The sequence below is a fragment of the Macadamia integrifolia genome, chromosome 6, assembly GCF_013358625.1.
Source record: "Macadamia integrifolia cultivar HAES 741 chromosome 6, SCU_Mint_v3, whole genome shotgun sequence".
NCBI classification, from domain to species: domain Eukaryota; kingdom Viridiplantae; phylum Streptophyta; class Magnoliopsida; order Proteales; family Proteaceae; genus Macadamia; species Macadamia integrifolia.
In genome coordinates this window covers 6,413,348-6,437,663 of record NC_056562.1, presented here as the reverse complement: position 1 = coordinate 6,437,663, position 24,316 = coordinate 6,413,348, and the positions used below count along the sequence as shown (strand labels likewise).

The following is a 24,316-nucleotide window of genomic DNA, read 5'->3' as shown; positions in this document are numbered from 1 at the left end:
TTGAAATGTCTTATTTATTTTTGGTTTGATTTGACCATGCTTTCATGATTATTTTGTAGTTTTTCTTTCTTTTGTTGAACGATGCTATCAATAAGAAGTGCACCAAGCCATTTATTAAACATGTTTCAAACTTTAGTAAAAATAGTGAACGTTGTTAGTTTCGACAGAACAGGGAGAAATTTAGTTTATATTAGTTGCATTATCAAAAACTTGCACCGTAAAGGTTCATGTTTCTTGTTCTTATTACGATGTCCATTGCTTTCTGTAATATTTGTGCAGTCTCATCAGTCTGTGACAGACTACACTGAAGAATTTGACTTCATAGCGATGAATGAGAAATTTAGAAAGGATGAAGTATGGGGCTACCTTGGAAAGGCAAAAGAAAGGCTTAAAGCAGAAGGAACAGAAGACAGTCCTGATGAGCAATATGCGGAGTATGGGCAGGGTGACGAGGCCCCGAAGTCAACTGTCAAAGTAGGTCATAAGAATCTGTTCATCCAACAAAGTTTTCTCCCCATCTTTTGCCTACTGCTACAGGTTGACAACAATTGTTCTGGTATCTTTTCCTGTGCAGCCTGTATATAACAAGGATGACTTCTTCGACACACTTTCTTGTAATTCAGTTACCCGTGGAGCATGGAATGGACGGATCAGATTCTCTGAAAGAATGAAGCTTGATACCGAGGTTAGCTGATCCAGTTTTATTTGTTCTACCTAGAAATGGAAGGGCGACTGGGGAAAGTTTACTGATTTCATCTCATCCATTTGGCTAGCAGACTTTTGGCGATTTCCCGCAGAGGGCTTATTCGGGTCATGGTGGCCGTGGAATTGGACGTGCTGGGAACTACAGGGGCTCTTATTATAACTGGGGAAGGGGATATGGATATGGTGCTAGGGGGCGCGGTCATTTGCCCATTTAGCACAATTTGAATTTCCGTTTTCTTTCAAAGGTGCACACAAGCAACATCGGTTTGGAACCACTACGTCTTTGTTTAAGATCCCTCTGGTTTGGGAGCTTCTATCTAGTTGAGAAAGGTTAGCCTTTTTGAGCTACTGGTAAGGGAAGGCCCATCATTGTTTTTTTTGGTTATGGGCTGGTCACTTCCATGTGCTGATGGGCAACTCAGTCCGCAGTTTGCTTATTGCTTTTGGAAATCGACTTCAGGGTGTGACATGTTTTGTTTATGTTTTTTTCTTTTTTCCTTTCCAAAACATAAGAGATGCAGTTATCATCTTGAATCTGTTCGAAGTAATGAATAAAGCTACAGTTAACTTTGGTTATTTCTTTTCCCCCTTTTGGTGGGTTGGGAAGCCATTTACGGGGTGATGGTAACCATGTCAACTTGGGGTTCTGCAGCCAAAAAGAACCCAGCCGGAGATGTTAGCTGATTAACTCATATTTTGGTCGAGTTCAGGACATGTATCAGAATCATGTGGAGAGTAGGTGGATCTGGGCTACCTTCAAGATCAGTCACTTTTGGTGGTTCAACGCTTGCTTTTCTTACTAACTGTTGGCCTTCTCCTAGGCCAATTTTGATCTAGAGATGGTATCGCCCTCGCAAGGTTTGGTATATATTTGTTTTTTTTTTTTGTGAACTGCAGTCCATATTAGTAGCTGTGAATTTAGCAAAAATCAGATAATTCTACAGATATGAACCAAGACATCCTACTGAGGCTATGACCAAGATGGGAGTAGATGAGAGAATAGTGATTACTCTTTTCTATTAGGTTTTGTAAATGTTTTGCATTTTACGAACTGAATTTTCATTTTATAAGGGAAATAGAAGCCTTAAAGGTAGCATGGCCCCTACAACCAAACACATAGAGGGTGAAATGACTACCCTACTCATGAAAGGTGGAAACTTCGCTTTGTTGATGTTTATGTGCTCACTCCATTTGACTTTGATTCCCACTTTGAGGTTTCAGGAATCCTTTCTTATATATTTTAGAGGATATCCAAAAAATATCATTTTTTGGGAGACAATTCTCTGAGCATGCAGGATAAAGGAGTCGTGTGTGTTTCGAAAGTTCGTCAATAGAGGCACGGTGGAGAGAATGGGAGTTGCCTACCGGTAGTTCATACGAACTTTTTCCATTTTTCCCAGCATGGTGGGAGAGCTTTTCCACTGTACCTAACTTATATAAGTATCTTTGATTTGCACTCTTTTATTCACTGTGGCAGGTGAGATGGAGTCAGATTTGGTGTTTATGAGTCCCATTTTAGGCAGACACTGGCATATGCTTCAGTTTCAGTTGTGGAATGATAGGTTTCTTACCTATATGGAAGTGCCTTGAGTTTGTCAGGTCAGTGATGCAAAGTTTCTATATACGCTAGACTGATGTATTTGGCCTACCTTAGGCATTCAAAAGCTTGAATCCTTAATGAGTGCTCTATTGTGGAAGGGATCTAATAATACCGGACTTTTCTACACCATCAGTTGGGCTCAGTTTTTCTTCTGAAAGAAAAAGGCGACCTAGGTCATAAGAAGAATAAAAGAGTCAAAACCCCGCAGTGGATTCTCAAATTGATGAGGAAGATTGTTGTTTAAAGGAAAATAATTTAGGTGGAATGGGTCTATTCTCACTTCCTTAGAATGGATTCCAAACGGTGTCTTGCTCTTTCGACTCTTCTTGGATTTGGAGAAAAATTTTAAAACATAAGTCTACGGTGATAAATGTGAGCAGGCGAAAATTGATGATGGGGCTCGCATTTTTCTTTGGTTAGATAATTGGCATCAACATGGAATGCTTCTCAGCTTCACAATGTCTATGGAGAGCAAAGTCTGATAAGATTAAGGTGGGACTGGGACAAAGTAGCCAAAGTATTGGATATTGGACTTGATGGGGAGTGGTGACGCAGCCCGTCTACTTTTCCAAGCTTTGTTGAAGCTAGGGAAGCCTTGCTATGAAGGCCTCGGGTAGTGATTTGGGATATTATCATCTTCTTCTGCTTAGCACCTGGTGTTGGTCTGACTAGAGTTTTAAGTATCGGCCGTATTGTATTGGTATCAGCTAAGATTGATCCTCGATCCCTGATCAATCTGAATTAGTTATCTGTATTGTTTTGAAGGGTAAAACAGTAAAAAAATGTATTTTTTTTTTTAAAAACAAGGGGCAAAAGTGATCGAGACACACCGATCCTCTCCGATACCAACTGGTCTACTAAATCCATGGGTATGAGGATCTAGGGTATGATATGATGGCACAACATTATGTGATTCAAAAATCACATTCCTCAACATAGTTTTATTTCTTGGATAATGCTCATTCAATCTCTACCGATACAATCCTTACTCATCCACTGTGGGATATTCATGTCCTCCACTTGCTGCTTGTGCGGGAATGCTCATTCAATCTCTACCAATACAATCCTTACTCATACATATGTTGTCCTCCCAACATCTGTTCTTTGCTTCTCTCCCTTTTCCAGTCGTCTATGGGATGGGTTGGCTACCAAATGTGGCCTTTGGAGAAGAATAAGGCCTTCCAAATGGAATGAGAGTGGATTCAAAAGTGTTTTAAGGAGAAGACCCCTTGTGACAAGGCGGGGAAGTTTACTTTTTGTGCTGCTATTTATCTCATAGGGATGGGACGTAACATGAGAAGATGGAAAACCACATTTAGATATTTCCCTAAAATCTGGAATCCCATTGCTTTTGAAATCCACAACAAGCTAGATGCTAATTGTTGGTGATTGTGTGGATAGTCCATGAAATTGGCATGGTAGTTCTTGGAGTCTTCCAATCCGATTGATCCCTGTTGCTAGGACCCGTTGAGGGTGAGTCGTCGTGCATTACATTCTCTCTATTTTGTTTTTTTTTTCCCTGCTCCCCCTCTACCTGTTTTCTTTGCTTTCATTGAATATATTTTATGGGAGAAAGAACAGTAATCCATCGTGTTCCCTACGCCCTTCAATGGGGGAACCCACTTTCAATAGAGAGCACACAGGGGAAGGAAGGTCATTTGAACATAGGGAATAGGACTAGTTAGTGTTCTTTTCCCACATTTTATTCATGAAAAAAATAAAAAATAATAGTAATAAAATAAAATACCATTTTCTTTGGTTACAATCCAAATACAAAAAAAGGTCACACGGATGAGGAAGAATTTTGCTTTGATCTGAGACTGACAAGTTATTAAATTCTTCTTTCAAAATTTTTAAGTCTATATGCTTCTAATTGAGGGCCCTCTTCTAAGATGTCAATCCAAATGCAAATGGTTAATTCATTTGACACTTCGAAAAAAAAAGAAAAAAAAGAAGGTTTTTTCATTTGAAAGTAAGAGATTAAGAAGAAAGGAAATCAGAACACATAAAAGGAAAAAAAAATAAAAAAATGATGATTTGATTTGCAACTGGTTCAAATTCAGAGTTCTCTTCTTTTCAATTATGTAGAGTGTACAAACTTTGAACAAAAACAAGAATTATGGACCAACCCTTTTCCAAGGAGGCTGTGTCTTTCTTTCTTTATTGTGGTTCTTATTTTTCTATGACAGGGACCCCCAAAGCCAGCATCTCTCCATTGCTGACCTTCCAAATCCCTTACCCAAAAAAAAAAAAAAAAAAGGTAGAAACAAAAAACAGTATTGATGCTCTTTTTAAATTCTGTGTAAAGTGTAGTTTTATCTGGTGGAGTTGGGTTTTCTTCTCACCTGCTCTCATCCAACTCTTTCAATCTTGGCTGCTGGTCATCATGAGAATGGAGAAGAGGACTTGAGTGCTTGAGGGTGGGTCAACATTTCTATCCTCTCTAATCTCATCGTGTTTGTTCATCATTCACCTTCATCTCCTGATCAACCTTCTTTCTCCAATGTCTTGTCCTTGTAATGGTGAAAACTGAGCCAAGTATTAGGCTTTCTGAAACCAGAACTAGTGCACCTGATCCGCTATACACCCCTCTTCTAACGAAGTAGCAATCCCCATCTAACCATCCTTTGCCATAGGGTTGCCTATGGCTCATACTTATGGCTGTACCCAATAATATAATTGCTAATCCAGAGCTGATCCTGTGGGACATTTCAAGACATGGAAACCAATTATAATACTTCTGCAACATGTCTTGATTTCCTATTCCAGCCATTAAAGCTTCCTTCAATTAAAATTTATTAGGAAAAGGTTTGGTAGGGGGATGGATGGATCACATCTTAAAATGAAATGGCTTGAGAAAAGGGATTTGTTACCTACCAAGATAGAACAAGAAGGATGATTGGTATCCATTGCTTCTTGGCTGGGTCACTGGTTTTCTTCTCTTTCAAGCAAAATTGGCTTCCAATCATCAAGTTTCCAATTATCTGAGCAACCAGGAGACATATCAAAGCCACAAGGCCTAACCCAGATGCCGAACTCCGTGGAAGAAAACAGAGTTCACCATCCAATTTCATATCCTTTAACTTCAAAAATCCAAGCTTCAGAGAGAGTACCAAATATTGAGCAGCATAAATCAAGAAAATCAAATCCAATGTGATGGAAAGGAGTAGGATCTTACCCGTATTCTCTTAAACTCGGCGGCGATACATGTGGAGAAGGCAACAAGGCCAAGAGAGATAAAGATTGAGCAGAAAACTGAGAAGGCATAGGAAGGTTGGTTTTTTTCCATTGGAGGAAAGAGAGGCTCTCTGCTTTGGAGTGGCAATAAGAGGACTTCAATTCCTAGAGGAAACTTGAAGATTACTGAAGGGACATAATTAAGTTGATGTTGGCCTCCCCCAGAGGCTTATTCCCTATTTCTGGTTGTTAGTTGTTGGTTGAGACTTTCTTTCTTCTAAAGTCTTTCATTGCTTGAAAGGAGAGACACCATTCCCACTCTTTTACCTGGCCACCCACTTCATATCAGATTGTATGAAAAACTTAAGAAAGGAAGACATGCTAATTGCAACTAGGTTTTTATTATAAAACTGATCAGATCATCATTCAGAACTGCTGGTTCCAATTTTTTTTTTTTTTGGGTTTCTATACATTTTCAAGGTTAACAATATTTAAAGAGAAAACCGTGAATTCCCTCATTGACATTATGACTTTTTCTGTGGCATATAGTATTTCTTGGAACAACTATCCAAGCTGACTTAAGACTCCCAACTTGTTTATTGGACAATTAATTATTGCATTCTTCCATAGATGCTCACTGGACGTGGTTGTTATCATTTTTTTTTTTTTTTTTTTTTGAGAGGATGTTTCCTCATTGAAAAGATGTTCTATTTGCCCAAATCAAATCAAATCAAATCTGATCTAATCAATCTTGCGTTTGAATAAAACTTTATTCTCTTAGCCGGCCAAAAGAATTTAAAATAAAATTATTAGATTGAGGAAGCTTAGAGGTTGGGCATATTGTAAGTAATTTAATAAATATAATAGTTAGTACAGTAGTGGTCTGCCTCGTCTCCAAGCTTAATTCCCTTTCCTCTCTCTCAATCTCACCTCCCCCAAAAGGAATGCCTATTACTTTAATTTTCAAAAAAATGAAAAAAAGAAAAAAAAAAGGCCTACCTTTTCCTCTATTCCCACCTTCCCCAGAAGGAATGGCTATTCCCTAAATTTCCTTATGCTTAATTTAGTGTTGAAGGAGGGAATCCGAGCAGGACTCATCAGATCCTTAACGTCAGATTGGGATTGGAATGGAATCATACTCAAAATCCATGGCCGCCATCTTAGACTGGGAGTAACACAACCCGACTTTTTTTTTTTTTTGGTAGAAAACACAACCCTACTCGGCATCAATTAAAATGGACCAAAGGGATTGTCGAGATGTGACCGCCTATTTTCTTTCTAATAAATTATAATTTATAATTTATGTGGTCTTCAGACTTCAAGTCAACTTCGTTTTATGACTTTGTGGTCTCCCAAACTGTCCTAAACCCAAACTTAAAAAAAAACTCATCTTCCAATATTTTTCTCCGGAAAAAAAGTTCCCCACGGGTCTGGCGCAAGTGACGCCTAAACAGAGGAGGGCATGAAAAGATAATACTATCAACACTAGATAGTTTAGTGATGAGTCTGGTGACAGTTTCGATTTGAAGAGCGGGCTTCTAGGGAGGAGGTTATGGGATAGAATCTTATTTTACGCTTTGTGTGGATAAGAATAGATGGTTATTGGCCCCACTAGTGTGAAGAAGAAGAAGAAGAAGAAGAAGGATTAAAGAACGATAGAGAGAGAGATTAACAATCATGAGACTCCCAAACACGAAAACTGGGAGTAGCTGCTTTCACCTAAATAACTCGTACATGAATAGTAACTACTGTGATCGATGAGACAACTCATTTTAGCTTTTAGACTTCTATTCTACAAAATTTTATGAAGCACTAATCTGCAATTCTTTGAAACTTAACACTGCCTTCATCAACAACAGCCAACTGTTTCCTGTTCTTGGACAACTTCATTGGGTTCTGAAACCCATTTTCCTCACCATTGAACTATGCAGCAGTTCTAGCCTGTACTTCTTCCAAACTCTCACCTTCTTTTGCTCGTTCCAAGACCTAAAAGTAATTATGGGGAGTTGTAACCAAGATCCTGTGGTAACCAAGCAGATTAAAATACATATCGCGAAACTTTTTAACAGCCTCACCAGATGGTGACCATACAGATGGGTGCTTGCAAGAGCTTGAAGTGCATTCTGTGCCTCTTGCTTTGTGACATACTCCACAAATGCAAAGCCTCTATGGCTTCCCAACTTCATTTGCAGCCTTAAGCTTTTAATCTACCACAAATCACAATAAATGAGTAGCAGTGGGATCATCTCATGGTTCTTAGCAGCTATACAGTTAATCTACACACAGTTGCATTCGCAAAATTTATTCAGACAATAGTATACTCAATGGAAAGCAAGCATGATCAAAGGAAAGTTTGATGAATGCTCGAGTTAAATGAATAAAGACCCATGCCAAATTCTTCTTTTCTTTCTGTTTCTTCAATTTTTTTCTCCCGAAGGTGGGAGGGGGGAGAAAAGGTATTAAGAGCATCTAAAAAAATTACTTCAGTAATTCATGTCATTTGAAAGGAATTGGCTTCTAGAGGCTTGGTTCTTCTTCACATAGGAGATTTAAAGAAAATAAAAGTTTGAGGGCAACAGACATCAATCATGTATCCAGAAATATCCTTAATTACAAAGGTTCAAATAAAAGGTTGCATGGAAGAGAAGTCTCAGATTTTTTTTTTTTTGGTAAGCAGAGTCTGAGAATACTGAATGCAGAGAATGCGTCTCATGTAAATTGTCCGGAAGAAAATAAAATGCAAAATTTTAGATGTTCAAGAAACTTCCTGCTTGGATATAAGTGTTTAAAATTCACTCAGTTTCAAGACAAATTTAACATTGTGCACAAAATGATAATGCCACTGAATTAATGGAACAAGAAAACTATCACACATACTTGGGACTAATATGGTCTTATTGAGACATGGGAATAACTGAACCCCACAAGGGTTTGTGAACTTGGTCTTCCATTAAAAGATCATTCTCTTGCAATGTGGTAGATATGGAAGAAAGATGAAGGTGGATTAATTTTATAAAAAGACCCCACACCCATGTCACTGGTCAAATTTCACCCAAAACAATCATGGGAAGTGATTACATATAGTTTCATAAATTACAACAACGCTACTTCATTATAATGGAACATTGTTCCATTATTGTAATTTTCAATCACTTGGTTCTCAATTTTAGGACACTTCCCTACTTGTTTGGCACTGGGACTTGACCAGTTGGGCTCTCTGTTCTATCACATGGACCAATATTCGCAATGAAGACAAACTCACAACTTTTGTGATGTCCAACATCCCCTGATATGACATCAGTCACATCTCTAAGCTACAGGCAGTTAAATAGTATTAGATGGAACTGGTCGGGAAGTTGCAAATAATCCGTTAACATCTTAAGGAGGAGGATATATATGTCCTCACAAGTCCATATGCCCAAGGAACCAGCTTACTGAATACTGAAACTACTCACAACTTTCACATTTCTTAGTTGTCCCCAGAATGTTCCATTGTGTCTGCCCTTGATCTTTGCAGGGTAATTCATTAGACATTGGTTGGAGGGTTGTAAATAATTTCTTGTTCCATTTCTAGAAAAAGGATCCAGCTTGATGTCCTCCAAAGCTCTTATGTCCTTGGAACACGATTACTGGAAACTGAAATCATCCACAACTTTGCATAGAATGAGTTGCCCCACATTTATTCTATCTGTGCCTGTCTCTCCATCTTTGAAGGGTGATTTGTAAGACATTATCTCAAACTCAGTTGTACATCAATGAATAACTTTCCAACTAAGACCTTTAATTATTTACTTTCTTTACCTCTTACCAAAAAACAACTAACAGAAAGGGGGTAAGCATTTCAAAGCATCTATTTATCATCCATTGGATGGTCTAAGAACATATGAGAACTATTAAGCACCTGGCCAAATGGACTAAATAGTTGCTTTAGATCTTTCTCTGTAGCCTCAAAAGCAACATTTCTCACAATTATTTTTGTTGAACTCCTATCATTGTCAACTTTTTTTGCTACTTGCCCATCCTTCTTGGCATGACAAAGTTGCAAAATAAGAGCATGACCATCCAAAACAGTTCCCTGAACTAGACAAGACAAGTGTTCCATTACCTAACTAAAATTACATGAAGACACATGATATTCTTGATGAGTTACCATCACAAGTTATAACCTGTAAATCCCTGCACACATTTTTCGCCGTTTCTACAGAATCGAACTCAATAAAACCAAAAGCCATTGAGAGAGTTCCCATTTTTCAGATGCTTCTTCATCTGCACAATGACAGAACTGAAACATTAGAGAAGAATAAGATCAGAAATAATATGATAAAGATGTCCAGAGCCAAAAATTTACCTTGGTACTCTGGATCTTTCCTTCATATTTTCACTAAAATGCTTTCTCAAACCCTCGTCAGATGTTTTGAAATTTAGGTTCTTGACAAATAGAGATCGAGACTGTAACCCAAAGAGAGGTATTGTTAGCAGATAAAGGAAATATCATCTGCATTCACATGCATATAATCATTTTAAAGGTGTCTGAATTGACCCTTTTTTTAGTGCTCAACAATAGTACCACTCAAGGATTCTAATACACACACACACACACATACATTTTAAAATTCAGATTCTTGATGATGGGGATCTGTATTCCAAGGACTAAAATCGGATCTGCAACAAGTGGTATCAGAGCAAATTTCCTACAATTTTCTAATCATGATGGGTCACATCACCAATGCTGAGTTGCATAAATTGTATCGTGAGTTAGCTAAGAATCAACAGAATACTGATGCTATGCTTGAGAGGACTGAAGCCAAGTTTGACAAGTTTATGGAAGAGATGACTGCCTTTATGAAAAAGGTCTGACAAACGAGCTGAAGAAGGATCCTCTACACTACCTCCTCAGTTCAACACTTTACAGATCGAAGATACACCTCAAAGGCAGCAACTTAATTCAATTGTCCCCCAGGATGTTACCCGGCAATTTTCTGGCAGAGATTATGGCATCAAAGTTGAGGTTCCAGAGTTCAGTGGTGAAAAGAGACCTGAAGAATTCCTAGGCTGGATTACTAAAGTGGAGAGGATTTTTGTATATACGTCTATTCCAGACGTGAAGAAGTGTGAACTCATCCTCACCAAGTTTATTGGGTATGTATGTTCATGGTGGGATGATGTACTGCATGCAAGGTTTGTCAGAAGGCTTGGACCCGTTACCAATTGGGAGGTTATGAAGTAGATTCTGACTGAAAAATTTGTTCTCCTTAATCATGAGAAGGTAATATTCCATAAACTGCTTAACTTGCAACAAAGTAACAAGGATGTGGATTCCTACACCCTTGAGTTCCACAAATTGTCTTCAAGGTGTCGACTTCAGGAAACAGACCAGCAACGAATGATACGAAATATCAGTGGGCTAAGTACTGAGATCCGACTCGAGTTGGCTAACACTGATTTCAGGTCTGTTGATGTGGTAGTGGCTCATGCCAAAACAGCTGAAGAGAAGTCCATTTATTGGAAGGGTATACTCAAGGCTTCTCTAGTTTATAGACCTCCACCACGTATGGAGGAAAAGAAGCCTAAAGCTCGTAGAATTGAAAAAAAGGTCAGAGTTCGTCAAGGATAGTGATGAGGTAAAGAACATCAGATGCCATAGTTGTGACGAAAAGGGTCACTACCTACTCCAACAAGTGTCCCAATAGGACTCGTTCTGTGAATGCAGTAGAGAAGCAACCAATAGAGAAGATTGAAGATGAGTTTGCTTTATATCCTTATCCCCTCGAGGAATATGATATGTTCGACTATGGTGATGAAGATGTAGAAGCTCATTCAACTAGTCTTTCATCATTTTCAAACAGACTAGTTGACAAGCTTCCTCTCTTCAGACAGAAGGGTACTCTCCTGCACGGCTCCGACCCTACTGATGTTCATGCAATTGTTGATATTGGGGCAAAAACAAATTTTATATTTGTTGAGTTTGTTCGAACACACAACCCTCCACAGAAACAGCTTTTCAAGAAGATTCACGTGCAAGGTTTTGGACCCACAGCTCGAGAAGAGGCCACTGCAATTGTTCGAGTACATCTACAATTTGGGCCACTACAGTACCATATGACTTGCTTGGTCACCCCATTGGCACACTGCGACATTCTTCTAGGGCGACCTTGGCAGTGACACGCAGGCATTCTCTATGATGGTGCAAGGAACACTATCAAGGTGAAGCAAGGAGGTCGTACATATTTGATGAGGCCACACACATTATCAGACATGCCACGTCGTCGACTGATTCCTGCTCCAGTGACACGTCAACTTACTCTTTCTCTTCACGGAGTTACGTCTCTGTCGTTTGCTTTGAGATACGTGCCACCTCATCGGATTACAAGGGTATCTTAGGAGCACGACCTAACTCGATGGAGTCGAGTTCTTTTAAGACCAGGAGAGCTGATGCAGCTTGGCGATAGATTTAGGGAACTATATTTTGACTTGATTTTTATTTGCTTTCCTTTTTATTAGAAATCAGTTTAATAAGAGATCTTATTTCAGTTGATATTTAGGGTAGTTTCTTTTCAAGTAAATTTTCATAAATTGTTTTGATTTTTCCTTTATACTAGATATGTAATGGATCGAGGAACTCAATTTCAGATTTGAAGAATTGAAGTTTGAAATTGAATATTCTTGCTTGGCTGAACCATGGCTGCCGATCCTCTTTTCCTCCCTCTGAGATTCACTTTCTTCTCCCTTCTTTTCTTCTTCTTCCTTATTTTTTATGCTATGATTTTTCCCTTCTGGAGAACCCTGTTCTGAACTAACCCAACGGCCTTCAGTTGGATCAAAAGCCTCTTCAAATCCATCTATTAACTCTGAAACTTTGGACGAAGCATCTACTAATCTGGGCAATCAGAAGACCTATGATTTTGGTGGCTGAAATTCTTCTCAGTGAAGATATCAATCTGTCATCCATGGTGGAACCAGTTACTGTTGCTGATTCCTTGTTTCAGAAATCTGCACTTTAGATCTGCCTGATCTCTTGAACTGCAATGTTCTGGGTCGACTCAACAGGCTTCAACAACTGCAGATCTGGAGATTAAGAGCTGTTGAAAGAGGCTCTAAGGGCTGAAGCTCGTTTTCTTTTTCTTTGGTGTTCAACGAGACCCCTTGGCTGTCTAGAGGCTGAAGACAACCCCTAATATCAGAATCATGGCTTCTTGTTTCCAACAGGTAATTTTCTTTGTCTTTTATTCTCTTTTGTCCTTTGTGTTTCCAAACTACCCCTACTTGTTCCCCTTTTTACATCCAACCTTTGCCTTAGTTTTGTTTCCTAATTTACCCCTTCACAATAATTCCTAATTCCTTCCATATCCCATCATTTACCCTTTAAGATCCCTTTTTTAATTACAAGTCTGCCACTCCCTTCTAAAGTTCCATTTATTTACAATTCTGCCATTTAGTGAAGCTTTATTTCAATACAACCTGTCATTGGTTATTCCTTTTGTTTTATTGAGTGTCTAAGTGAGCCCTAAGCGATCCGATTTCAATCCTTGGAATCCGGATCCGCATCACTTGACAAATAAAGATGAAGACTGTAACACAAATGAGGGAAATTCAGCAGCAAACTGGAACCACCATCTCTAGTTGAACAGATATAATAATTTGAGAGCACTCCCCCCCCCCCCCCCCCCCCCGGGGAAAAAAAATCATTTTCAATTTAACAAAGAATAATAGAAAAGGTGTTCCACAATCGCATTAGACTTTGAACCTAATTCAAATATCATTCTTACTTGCTACCATTGAAGTAATAAAGAATAATCATTTCCAAGAGTATACTCAACCAGATGTGAGGAAATAATGGGAATATACAAAAATAAATAAATATCTATTCCAAATATGTAATCCCCATAAATCAACCACCAGCTATGTTATTTGTAGCAAAATGTTGGACCTCTTATCAACAAGCCTTCAGTTGCCTAGCTTGCGAATTCCTCTAGTTTGGTAGGGCCTAATCAATTTTATATTTCACTTTAATAGACAAAGGAAACAAGAAGAAAAATAGCCACATAGGCAAATTTAGAAGAAAAAAATTGTCAAACCTCAACTCTATCAGGATCCATATCCACTTCCAATATTCCTTCCACGCGCTGCTCTAGTAACACTCTCTTGACATCTTGTTCACCAACAATGACATTACTATGTGACTTGGTCTCCGCTGTTGCACTCAAACTAAGAATGTCGTTGGGGGCCCATTCCAAATACGATGGACATCTCCAGGAGAGGAGAAAATAGAGCATCCATAAGAGGGGGGGTGGGGTTGAAGATAATTTCAATCTTGATAATGTAAAACAGCAATGTAAGCAGCTACAGCAAGTATATTAGACTAAAATAAATAAATGAAAAGGCAGTGACAGAGACAAGCAAGCAAGAAAAATTGCAATCAGGTTTAGTGTCAGCTTCGGATCTCATTCAATGCCCTACATCAGGTTTTCATTACAGCAGCATGGCCCCCAATCAAGGATTTTATTTTTCTTCAATTGTTAACAAATAAAATTATTTCAAGATCACCTGAGGGTTTCAATTACTCACAGCCTGTAGTAATGTTACTGTCCATTATTTTCCTATTTCCTTGTTCATTTTCTCCCCCCACAGTTCTGCCCTCCCCACCCCTCAAATATATTGTTGGAGATAAGATCATGGACAGGGTTCAGGTTAGTTACTTAGCCCAATCCCGTACCAAAAACTGCTCTGTTGCCATACCTTCTACCCTAAACTGCATATACAAAACTCACCATGGTCATAAAAAATCAATCAACATCAGAAACATCAAGCTCATCTGATGCAGATAAATAGCAAAAGTGGGCTTATTTTAGCAGAAATAAGCCTTGGGTTCTATACATGTTGGGCCTTTGGCTCAATGGGTTTTCTTTGTAATAGGCCTCTTTAATGGGCCTAAAATATGGACAGAAGGGAGGAATACGGGATTTACTTCATTAGTTTAGTTAGAATACATGTTTGGGTCAGTTCTAGTCAGTTTATGTTACCTTATCAGTTCAGGATTGGTTTAGGACTTTCCTTTTTTGAGTTTGAGTTTGTTTTTAAGTCTTTTATAAGAGTTTGTAAGGAACTCCAGCCTTGTACACGAATTTGAGTAATGAATTTGGCTCATCACCTTTGGTTCTGTGGTGATTCAAAATGCTCCATGCTGTGGTGATTCACTAGGCTCCCTGGTGGTGATTCCAGGAACCATTGGTGGTGACTCTAAAGTTGGGTATTGGTGGACATTCCAGCCTTTCATATCAGGTGGTGATTCCTGAAATAGTTGTCAAGGCGTCCCCTAGGTGACACCTTAGCATCCAGGCACCTTGATCACCTTGGATGCCTTGGTCACATTGTTGGTTTCACCTTGCGTTCAATCAAGCTGTCCAAGGCGATCAAGTTTGAACTGTCCTACCCCAAGCAGGATTACTACATAAGTGTGAACCTGACCATCAGATTTTGATCACACTTTGCAGAAGTCTTCTACACTAATAAGACCTTTTGACTTGATTATTGGCCAAATCAGACCTACTGTTATTCTGTTATTACTTATTAGTTTGCTTTTCAAATCTGGTTTGTCCTTGTTTTTTCTTGTGATCCTGTCGCAAGCTGATCTTCCACTGGAATTCACTGGCTCAGGATTAGCCAGTGGTCAAGGTAATTGATCTATGCTCAAAATAATTAGGCAATGCCACGACAGTCATGAGTACAAGTACCAAGGAACCTGATGATGTCTAGGGTTCAGAAAACCCCAATTACCTTGCTGAAATAGCTTCCATGAAGTTAATTGTCTTCCTAATGGAAAATCCCAAACTACTTGACAGAATATAGTTCAGCTGCTATGCTCCATGTGTATTCAGGCCCTATAGGAGAGGGTGACTCTGTGATGGCTGAATTCCTTTTGCTTTGGATAGGTTTCAAGCTGGCAGTGAGAGAGACTTAAAATAACATTATGATAGAAGGTAATTCGACAATTCTAACGGGATGTTTCAGAAAATGTCCAGGTAGATCTTCTCACATTGTTCGTCAAATCTGTCATTTGGTGTCCTTCATCCCTGTTTCCTTCCACTAGAGGCCAAGATCAAGGGATTCTGGCTTGTCTTTGTTGTTGTTGTACACCATTCTATATCTTTCAATAAAATATGTTATTTAGATTTAGAAACCCAACCCCCCCACCCAAAAAGGGGGGGGGGGGGGAAGCCTTTGAAAGCTGCATGTGCTTCAGCTGCTTCAAGGAAAACAACCTGTAATACCATGACAGGGGATCATCAATTATATAAAAGAAACAATATCCTGTTATTAAAAGGAAAAGAAAAGAAAAGAAAAGGAAGAAAGATGGAAAATTTAAGATTTCATGCAAGGAATCAGATTAGGGAATATACAGAACAAATCAGAAGCAAAATAATATACCAAAACATATTCAGATTAAGCAAAGAAGTAAAACAGTTAATAAGAACAGTAAATATGACTGTAACGGATTAAGCAAAAGAGAGCCAAACAGGGTATCTCAACAAGGAAGAAGAAGTCTTGAAATAGGGAGATTCTGATCTGAGAGGAGAGAGATTCCAGCCCCTTGCTATCCAAATCAATGGAACCAACCACAAACAAACTCCAGAGCTCAACTCCATTCCATTCCATAAAATTCGGGATAGATACATAAAGACCAACTTTCCTTACGCTATTTGATCTAAGGAGATAAAATAGAGGTCGACTTAAAACAAGGGAAGGGTTAAAAGTAACTTACACTGAAGTAGTAAATAAAAACATGATTGCTTATTCTCATATACAATGAAACTATTTTGAGGTCACAAAAGTCCAAATGATGCTATTCCAACCATTGGATAGAGAGAACAAGACTTGAATTAGCCAAGTGTCAAATTTTAGAGCCTAATTCAATAAAATATGTCCCCTTGTGTATTGGCATGCATTTCAATGTATGTCCATGCACATCTATGGTATTTCAACCACTATTACGTAGTCTCCCAAAACCCTGATTTTACAAAGCTCTGTTTTCACATTTGGCAAACCCTATTTGAGATGAAATTTGATATATGAGCAGGAGATGCTGGTGTCTATCTGTCCACAAAATTTGGGCCCTATCTGCCCATAGTGATCTGTTTTCACATTTGGCAAACCCTATTTGGGCAAACCCTTCAAATGTGGGCTGCCGAGGAAACATGCCCTAAAAATTAAAAGGAAAAGAAAAATGGAATCTAATTATTGTAAAAAAACAAGATAAAGGTGATATTCAGAACATTTTTTCATAATAAACACAAATAGAAGAAACACCACCACCAAAAAGATAATTGATAACACACATACCAGTGCCAATGTTTTTGTTGGAGAAAAAATAATTTTATCCAAACTCCCAAACTTCCCAAACATCTTAGCAAGATCTCCTTCAGAAGAACCATAAGGTAAATTCTTCACCAATAGAACATGGTTACTTCTTCCAGTGCCAACAGTTTTACCAACAGCTAATTCCTCCAATGCAGCAACATTTACTCCCACATTATTCAGAGCCTTTTTGGTCTCTGCAATCACTTGAGTTTCTCCCAAAGCAATACGCACAGCAAGATCATCTGCTTCACGGTCAAGCAGATCACTTTTCTTAACACCAAGTGTCCTGGCAATGTTTTCAACAACCTATTCAAATGAATAAGAAAAAATGAGAATAAATTTTTATAAGTAGGCCATTCAAGAAAGTTGAGTTTAAGAATTCACTCATGTAAGGCCACAAACAAAAGATTAAGAAGTATTAAATCAGAACCAAGCACAAACATAAAGTTCTACGTATTTAACTTTGAGATCTCATTCCAGACTTTAAAGTCCGAATTGGTACATATTTACATCAATCAACTCACAATACATTACAATTAAGTAAGGATGTACAAAAAGATCAACCAGATTACACAGAAGAAGAAAAAACCTGTGAATTAACATTAAAAAAGGAAAGAATATCTCTGTTGACTAGTCTTGAATGATTTCCCACCACTGGATTCCCCTTCAGGAAGGCTTCCGTCCCCTGAAATTATTTGGTGGGGACGGTCCAGTGCCCTCCCCATTATGGAGGCCCAATAATCAGCAATCAGCTTAAGCCAGCATCTAAATGTTGTTAGCTAATTTGAATCCTCTGTTTTGCAACAGCTCTAAAGTAAGAACTGTGCTAATAGGCATGGGCTGAAGCAAATATCTGAATCTTGGGAGGAGCTTGAAAACTTCAAATGAGAGCTCTATCCCTATGATCAGGGCCTAGGAAAATACACTTCAATCAAGAACCTTTAGTGTCATTAATCCACAATCTTTGATCACGTGATGATTGATGAAAACATCCAAAGAAATGATGTAGATGGCCTGCAGTAGATTTGCCAATTCATATAACTCCCAATCAAACAAATTCCTCTTGAAAAACAGCCTAATGCTAACATCCCATTGCAGATTTCCATGTAATGTTATACACAGAACATTCTTCTCAAGGACTAACATATAGAGCCTAGGATAAGCTAAAGTGAGATGTACAAACACCTCTCCTATCCTCACTCGATATAAAAGTAAAACCCAACCTCATTCCAAGACCAGCACATCACGTTTTGATGAAAATCACTCAAACTTGTGAAATTAGGCTGACAAACCATATTGAAAGACATACTAACATACTCCCTAGTCCCTAGTAATGGGATCTTAGTTGCCACGCCATCTAGGCGACCCAAGGCGTTGGAGGGGGTTTGGACACAAGGCGTCCAAGGCGCCCGCCTAGGCGACCAAGGCTCCTGGATGCGATGCCTTGACAACTATGATTGGGATTTCCATTGTAGGGAAACGTTTATTTTTCTTGTTAAACGCCTTGTGAAAGCCGGATTGCAATTTCTTCATTTGCAGCAACCTTGCAAGAAGGAAAATCTGCTAGCCACTGAATAAAAATATAAAACCACTAACCTCTGAGTTAATTTCAGCATAATGTTTTGCCAGCAGAAAGAATAGCTAAATGGACAGGCTGTCTAATATTACCAACAGCCTACACTTAAATGAGTATTAACTGAATAATAAAAAAATAGGCAGTAGAAGTAATTTCCTCATCCAGGTGCATATATATATATATTATTATTATTTCATGAACAGTTTCACTTTAGCACCACAATCTCAGAAAACATATATATATATATATATATATATATATAATTGGAAAATTTTGAACCAACATAGCGTATCAGGGCACATGAACAAGCTGTTCCATGCTTGTGTATCTCCACTAGCTTCAGATGCTTTCTTCTGTTCCTCCCTCTTTTGCTTAAAAGTTTTTGAAGCTTGACCAGCAGCAACACTAGACCTGAAAAATCAGCAAACCCAAACATAATGGTCTCTAACTGGTCAACACACAGGAGTTAAAGAATGATTCTAAAATCAATGAACAATCAAAACTTGGAAACATAACATAAGCTGTAAGAGCTTAGCACTACTGACTGTTGCTTCTCAGAAGGATTTTGTTGCTTTGCTGGCATAATGTGCAGCAATCTGCCTTGGAAAATAGAATTGTCTAATTCTTCCAATGCCCTGAAGAAAAAAATTAAATAAAAATGACTATAAAAGGAAATCAGTGAAAGTGGTTTTCATGTCAGTAGGTGATACATATCCAAAATATCATGAAAAATTCATCGTCATTAAGAAACAAGAAACAGCATGATCTAAATTCTAGAGTTCAGACCTCAGAGGGTAAGAGAGGGGGGGGGGGGGGGAGACATTAGTATATTTTTGCATCTTGGCTCATTACTCCACATCAAATGATTCACAAAGTTTAAAGCTTGATGGGATCCTTAATAGGGAAGAGAAAAGGAAATATAAAATCTAAATCCTATTTTAGATAAATAAATTTTCATATCAAAGCCTTCTTAACCTCACCAAAAGTCATTCTATAAAACATAGAAAAATGCATCATATAGAATTATGAGAAATAGCTACCTAAGAGCAGATTCTGGAATTGTATAAAGAACGTAAGCAATTCCTTTAGATCGCTTGGTGTCTTTATCAACTACTATATGGACCTGTGAGACATTGCCAAATTTGCTGAAAAGCTCTGCCAGATCATCCTCACTGAATTCCAACATAAACATGATAGACCAATCAGAACAACCAATTGGAATTACTGACTCCCTAACAAGAATATACTCAGATTTAATTTCTATTATATCAAGAGAAGACTTGCTCGAAATAGAACATACGTTGCGCTGTATGGAAGATTGCGAACAAAGAGACGACCAGTCTCTAGAACTTCTTCTCTTGCATCATTCAGTCTTGATGACAGGTCTCTTTCACCATCAGTTTCAGAAGAGGCCTCCTTTTTAACCATGTCTTTTGGAGCTTCATTTTGATTGGGATCACATTGCTCCTCTATGTCTGACTCCTTACTACCCTGATCATATTTTTCAATGGGTGAATCATCATCACTCTCTGAATCCGACCACTGTCTCTTAACTCTGCTCTTGAAATAATCCATGTCTGAGACAACCTCATCATTGATCACATCACCTGACTGCTTTGCTGCATGAGCATTCGATGACCCATTTTCTCTTTTATCATTTTCATCATATTCAAGATGATTTGAACCCGATTGTTGTCCATCTGCCTCATCCAACTGTTTCGTGCCAGCTCTACCATTTGGTTCAAGAAGGGGAACTCCCATGGAATCATTTGCCCACAACTTTGACTTAATACGAGGCTGCATAACCTGAAGAAATTCCTGAAGCTGAGGGTCATCATTTTCACTACTTTTAGAATTCTGCACATTCCCCTTGGTATCTACATGGATCAAGCTTTTGGTACCAATGTTTTTCTTGTTCTCTTCATCCACTTTCTCTAGTTTCATTGCAGAATACCGACCCCATGGTCGAGGCATATTTGGATCCCCAACCTTACGAGCAACCTGAAGTAACAAGTGGCAGGTATTTCAGGTTCAATTAAGAAAGCATTCCAGTTAAAATCATCCAGTGTTTGCTTCTGACAGGTTACAAGCATCATTTTTCCTCCATTCTAAAGCTTAAAACAATCACAGAACAAATACTAAATTCATAAATTTTCCATGTAGCAAGATACACACCTCACATGTAAGTCTACTGTTATCCAGGAATGAGTTATTAAAGAACTTGAGAGCTTCTTCAGCTTCTCGTTCAGTTCGAAACCCGATGAAAGCGAATTGCCTGCTCTTACCATCCCTGAGAGTACCCACGAAATGGGAAAAAGAAAATCAATTTAAGACTAAATAGAACCCATCACAACAAAGGAAAAGAAGAGGAATTTAAATAGTTTACATGGTTCGCATGAGTTTGGCGTCGGTAACTTCTCCCTTCTGAGAGAAGAACTCTCTAAGACGATCGTCTGCCACATATTTAGGTAAATTCTTGACACAAATCCAAGACCTGAAAATAAAAATACACACATCAGATTAAATAAGGAAAAATAACCAAACGAATGCCAAGGAAAAACAATTCTTACAATAAGAGAGGAAAAACACACACATTCTCCTAAGGCTTCGATTGCGGAACACCAGAAGATCAAATTTCGAGATGGTAGAAACATCAAACAAGTGAAGAAATAGGAGGAATATGAAGAGCACTTTAGGGGCCGTTTGACAACACACTATTCTTGGAGGGTGTTCTTTTACAGAAGTGTTCATTTTCGATTCCAGGCTGTGAGAAAACTCTGGTGAAATAGAAACAACGTTTGGTGAAACTATTCCGAAAAGGTCCTTAGAACAGGAAAAGAACAGAAACAGCGTTTGGCAAGCACTTTATATAAATTCACTTATGAACAATAAAATCAATAATTGCATACATGCCATTATGGTCAAATTTAACTTAAATAAGGGAGTACTTTGTTATGAAATTGTCTTTTAAAATACATTACTTAAAGGAAATACATAAATAAAAACATAAGATGTTTCCACATTCATCTTAATAAAAAAGCAAAAGTTTCCTATTTAAGTTCATAGGGGTTACAAAATAAAAATCATAGCTGTAAATAGGTGTCTTAATATTTTATTACATAAACAATCAAATCAGGGGGTAACCCTTATCTATTGCCATTTGATTTGCAATTTGTATCCTTAGCTCATTCATTTGTCTTCCTCATGTATGTTGACTACCCTGATGAATTGTTGCAGTTATGAAGTTCACAACAAGCGATCACAATATAACTTTGGTAACTAAGTGAGAATTGAGGCATAATTCTTAACAATAGAACTCTTGTAACCAACTTTCACTTGTTTAACCACTAATTTCAGAAAGTAACATGTTCTCTTTGAGTCCATTATGCGACCTCATTATTAGCTCTCGAAGGAGATGCAATTACTCTAACATTCAATAAAGGTTTAGAAAGCAGAGTAGTCAAAATGAGAACTTCGTGTAAATATGATTTCTCTTCAAACATAATCCTACACACATCTTAAACAGTCTCTTGATGGGAAAAAGACCTAGTTGGCCCATTTTTGCAAAATCAACCTCATATAAACTAACTAACAAAGGTGGAGTGCGTAAGCCAACCATTATAGCCTAAATCCTAGCAAGATAAGCTCATTGCCAGAATTAAGCTTACAATTAGCAGTTTATCCTGGATCCTACAGTCCATGTATCAAATTTTACCATCAAAATCATTGAAAAATCAGTTCAGAATCCATTGAAATGTAACCCTCTCTTTTAAATTCCTTGTTCTTATCTCAAATTTCTTGGACCAAGTACAGCAAAACAAATCAATTCTTCAGAAGAAGAAACCCAAAAAGGATTCTGGGGAGATAAGCATTGCGACAGTGAGCCCATTCCATTCACAATCCTATAGAATCTAGAGTGGAAAAATATAGATTACTACAATCGCAGGAAGATCTCTTGGAGCTGATGCACTGGATAATGAAATATGATTAGTAGGTGGTTGTGGGACTATTATTCTATTATAACAGATCTTAAATAGGTAAAAAAGCTTAACAAAAAGTTGAAATCAGTAATTAAAATCTGGAAAAGCAATGGAAGATTAAAGGGTTTTTTGGTCCAAAATGGTTAAGACGGGACCCATTAAAACAAACCTATGGGTGAGAGGTGCCTTAAGGGCCAAAATGGCATAATTTAGACACGTGTAAGAGGGACATAGACCCTAGTATGACCAAGTTTTAAGCCTCAAAACTAGGCTGGAACTAGGTAAAGAGAGTGAGGAGTCCAACTGGGGGAGATAAAGGTGAAGATTCTCTATATATTTGTAACACAATTTCCAATCCCTTAAGATCTTATCTCCTAAAACAAGAAAGTCTAGGACTAGTTAGCTGAGGGATTAGCAGCTCAGCAACCCTAGAAGAAGATCTCTTGCGCAGAGGGACTGAGGGAATAAGAATAAGAGGAAATGGGCAGAGAGAAATGGATTGGCTACATATGCAACTCAGAACTCGGAAGGTTTCGATTAGTACATCATTATTAAAGCCTGAAATCCTTTGTTTTCACCTTTAGTTACAAGAATTATGCTTAGCATATCCTTTGTCATTACCATAATGGCAATAATCTTTCAAAACACAAAATGCCATGACATGTACACCATCATGCATGTCAGCAAGAGTAGTCATGTTAATGTTAGAAGGGTCTTGATGGGTTCGAACCACCATCCCTTGGAACATGCTTGAGACATGCTATATTCTAAATGCTCTACCAATTTGAGTCAAAGACCCATCAAGTAGAGTTGGAATTTACAAGTAACTATGAGACCTAGCCACAGAGCTTGCTTCAAAGTAAATACCCGATGGGGTTTCTAAATTTCAGTTAAGATTGAAAGCATTGTGAGCCTAAAAATATAACTCAAAACTAAACTGCTGCACAACTTACATCATTCCACCCTTGGTGTATGAAGGCATGAACAAGATGCTATAACAACCACTCACAGTGAACAACAATCCCTATCAAATAAAATCATAAAAGAAGCTGGTTTGTGAAATAATTCTCTTGATGTTATCAAACTATGTTTAATCAATCGATAAACAAGTGAGCAGTTTTAAATCATCACTCATTTTAGTATATGAGTTACAACAGTTGAAACTAAGAAAATCCACATAAATATCTTTGGCTAGAGATGAAACAACATTCCAAACTGGAAATCTAAGGATAGAAAAGGCAAAGAAGGCATGCTTAACTAAGAATTCTTGAATAGAAGAAAGTGTGTGCAATACATGCTAAAGCATGGGACTGAAGCCCAATCGGGACAGCACTGCAATGGTTCACAAAAGGTTTTAGAAAAGAATACATATTCAGATGCACAAGGTTAAATAGAGCAGTTAGGTCCATATAGCCTTCATTGATGACAGATTTATAATAAATTGGCTTTTCTAATTCTGTTTCACCATTACTCTTTGAATTCTTATGTAGTTAGTCCTTTTAGTTCAAATATGTTCAAGTGAGAGAAAACCCAAAATGAGATATAAAATCAGAATTCATGCTAAAAAAAAATTAAGATAATGTTTCATGATCGACAGATCCAATAATCAGAGTTAATTGCAGTGATTGCATGCTAAACGAAATTTTAAGTATTCATGGTTGTCCCCATTAATCTGGGACTAGGTTTGTTAATTGACAGCTATGATTCATATAGAAGGTTAAGGATGCCAAGATTGGTAGGTATTGCATACACTGAACATACAGAGACACAGTACCATTACTTGCCCAAATATGTTTTGAATGCACAATACATGGCAAGGTGCAAACCAAAAGGTAAAGACAAAAGCATCTACACAACAAAGGTAATACCTCAAAGTCCAAGTGTCATCCCAGGATGACTAACTTCTCAAAATGATCCTTTCTC

At 38.0% G+C, this 24,316-nt stretch overlaps 3 protein-coding genes across 6 annotated transcripts in view; 1 reads left to right on the top strand and 2 right to left on the bottom strand.

Annotated features, from left to right (window-relative positions):
* LOC122081754 (protein decapping 5-like) overlaps window positions 1–1,281 on the top strand; it is a 33,353-nt gene extending 32,072 nt beyond the window's left edge. Inside the window, exons 6-8 of the mRNA XM_042649000.1 lie at window positions 280–474; window positions 575–685; window positions 777–1,281. Of these exons, the coding sequence (XP_042504934.1) occupies window positions 280–474; window positions 575–685; window positions 777–920 (450 nt within the window). The 3' untranslated portion in view covers window positions 921–1,281. The remainder of the gene's footprint in view (window positions 1–279; window positions 475–574; window positions 686–776) is intronic.
* Window positions 1,282–4,341: 3,060 nt separating this feature from the next.
* On the bottom strand, window positions 4,342–6,264 carry LOC122081755 (protein MODIFYING WALL LIGNIN-1-like). 4 transcript variants are annotated; one of them, XM_042649004.1, is made up of 3 exons: window positions 5,484–6,264; window positions 5,183–5,289; window positions 4,342–5,004 (listed from the first exon to the last, which is right to left on the bottom strand). In XM_042649004.1, exons 1-3 carry the CDS (start codon window positions 5,592–5,594, stop codon window positions 4,755–4,757), a joined length of 468 nt encoding a protein of 155 aa, XP_042504938.1. In that variant the 5' UTR covers window positions 5,595–6,264; the 3' UTR covers window positions 4,342–4,754. The 4 variants fall into 4 exon arrangements, with proteins under 4 accessions (XP_042504938.1, XP_042504935.1, XP_042504937.1 ...); XM_042649001.1 differs by having other exon boundaries at window positions 5,183–5,403; window positions 5,484–6,262; XM_042649003.1 differs by having other exon boundaries at window positions 5,183–5,382; window positions 5,484–6,258.
* Window positions 6,265–7,127: 863 nt separating this feature from the next.
* LOC122081992 (multiple RNA-binding domain-containing protein 1-like) lies at window positions 7,128–21,186 on the bottom strand. The gene is given in 16 exon segments (XM_042649458.1): window positions 7,128–7,468; window positions 7,558–7,689; window positions 9,384–9,557; window positions 9,649–9,724; window positions 9,726–9,764; window positions 9,831–9,931; window positions 13,558–13,729; window positions 15,674–15,741; window positions 16,820–17,144; window positions 18,702–18,824; window positions 18,959–19,048; window positions 19,454–19,585; window positions 19,714–20,414; window positions 20,589–20,703; window positions 20,800–20,907; window positions 21,007–21,186. Coding segments are annotated over 16 exon segments (2,688 nt in total). The 5' UTR covers window positions 21,165–21,186; the 3' UTR covers window positions 7,128–7,294.
* Window positions 21,187–24,316: the final 3,130 nt, after the last annotated feature.

Excerpts from the sequence above, each read along its gene's own strand:
- LOC122081755 (XM_042649001.1), bottom strand. The coding sequence starts at position 5,594 with ATGGAAAAAAACCAACCTTCCTATGCCTTCTCAGTTTTCTGCTCAATC. Across the intron at positions 5,404-5,483 it reads CCGAGTTTAAGAGAATACGG|CTTGGATTTTTGAAGTTAAA; the intron begins GTAAGATCCTAC and ends CTCTCTCTGAAG. Across the intron at positions 5,005-5,182 it reads ATCCTTCTTGTTCTATCTTG|GATCAGCTCTGGATTAGCAA; the intron begins GTAGGTAACAAA and ends AATGTCCCACAG.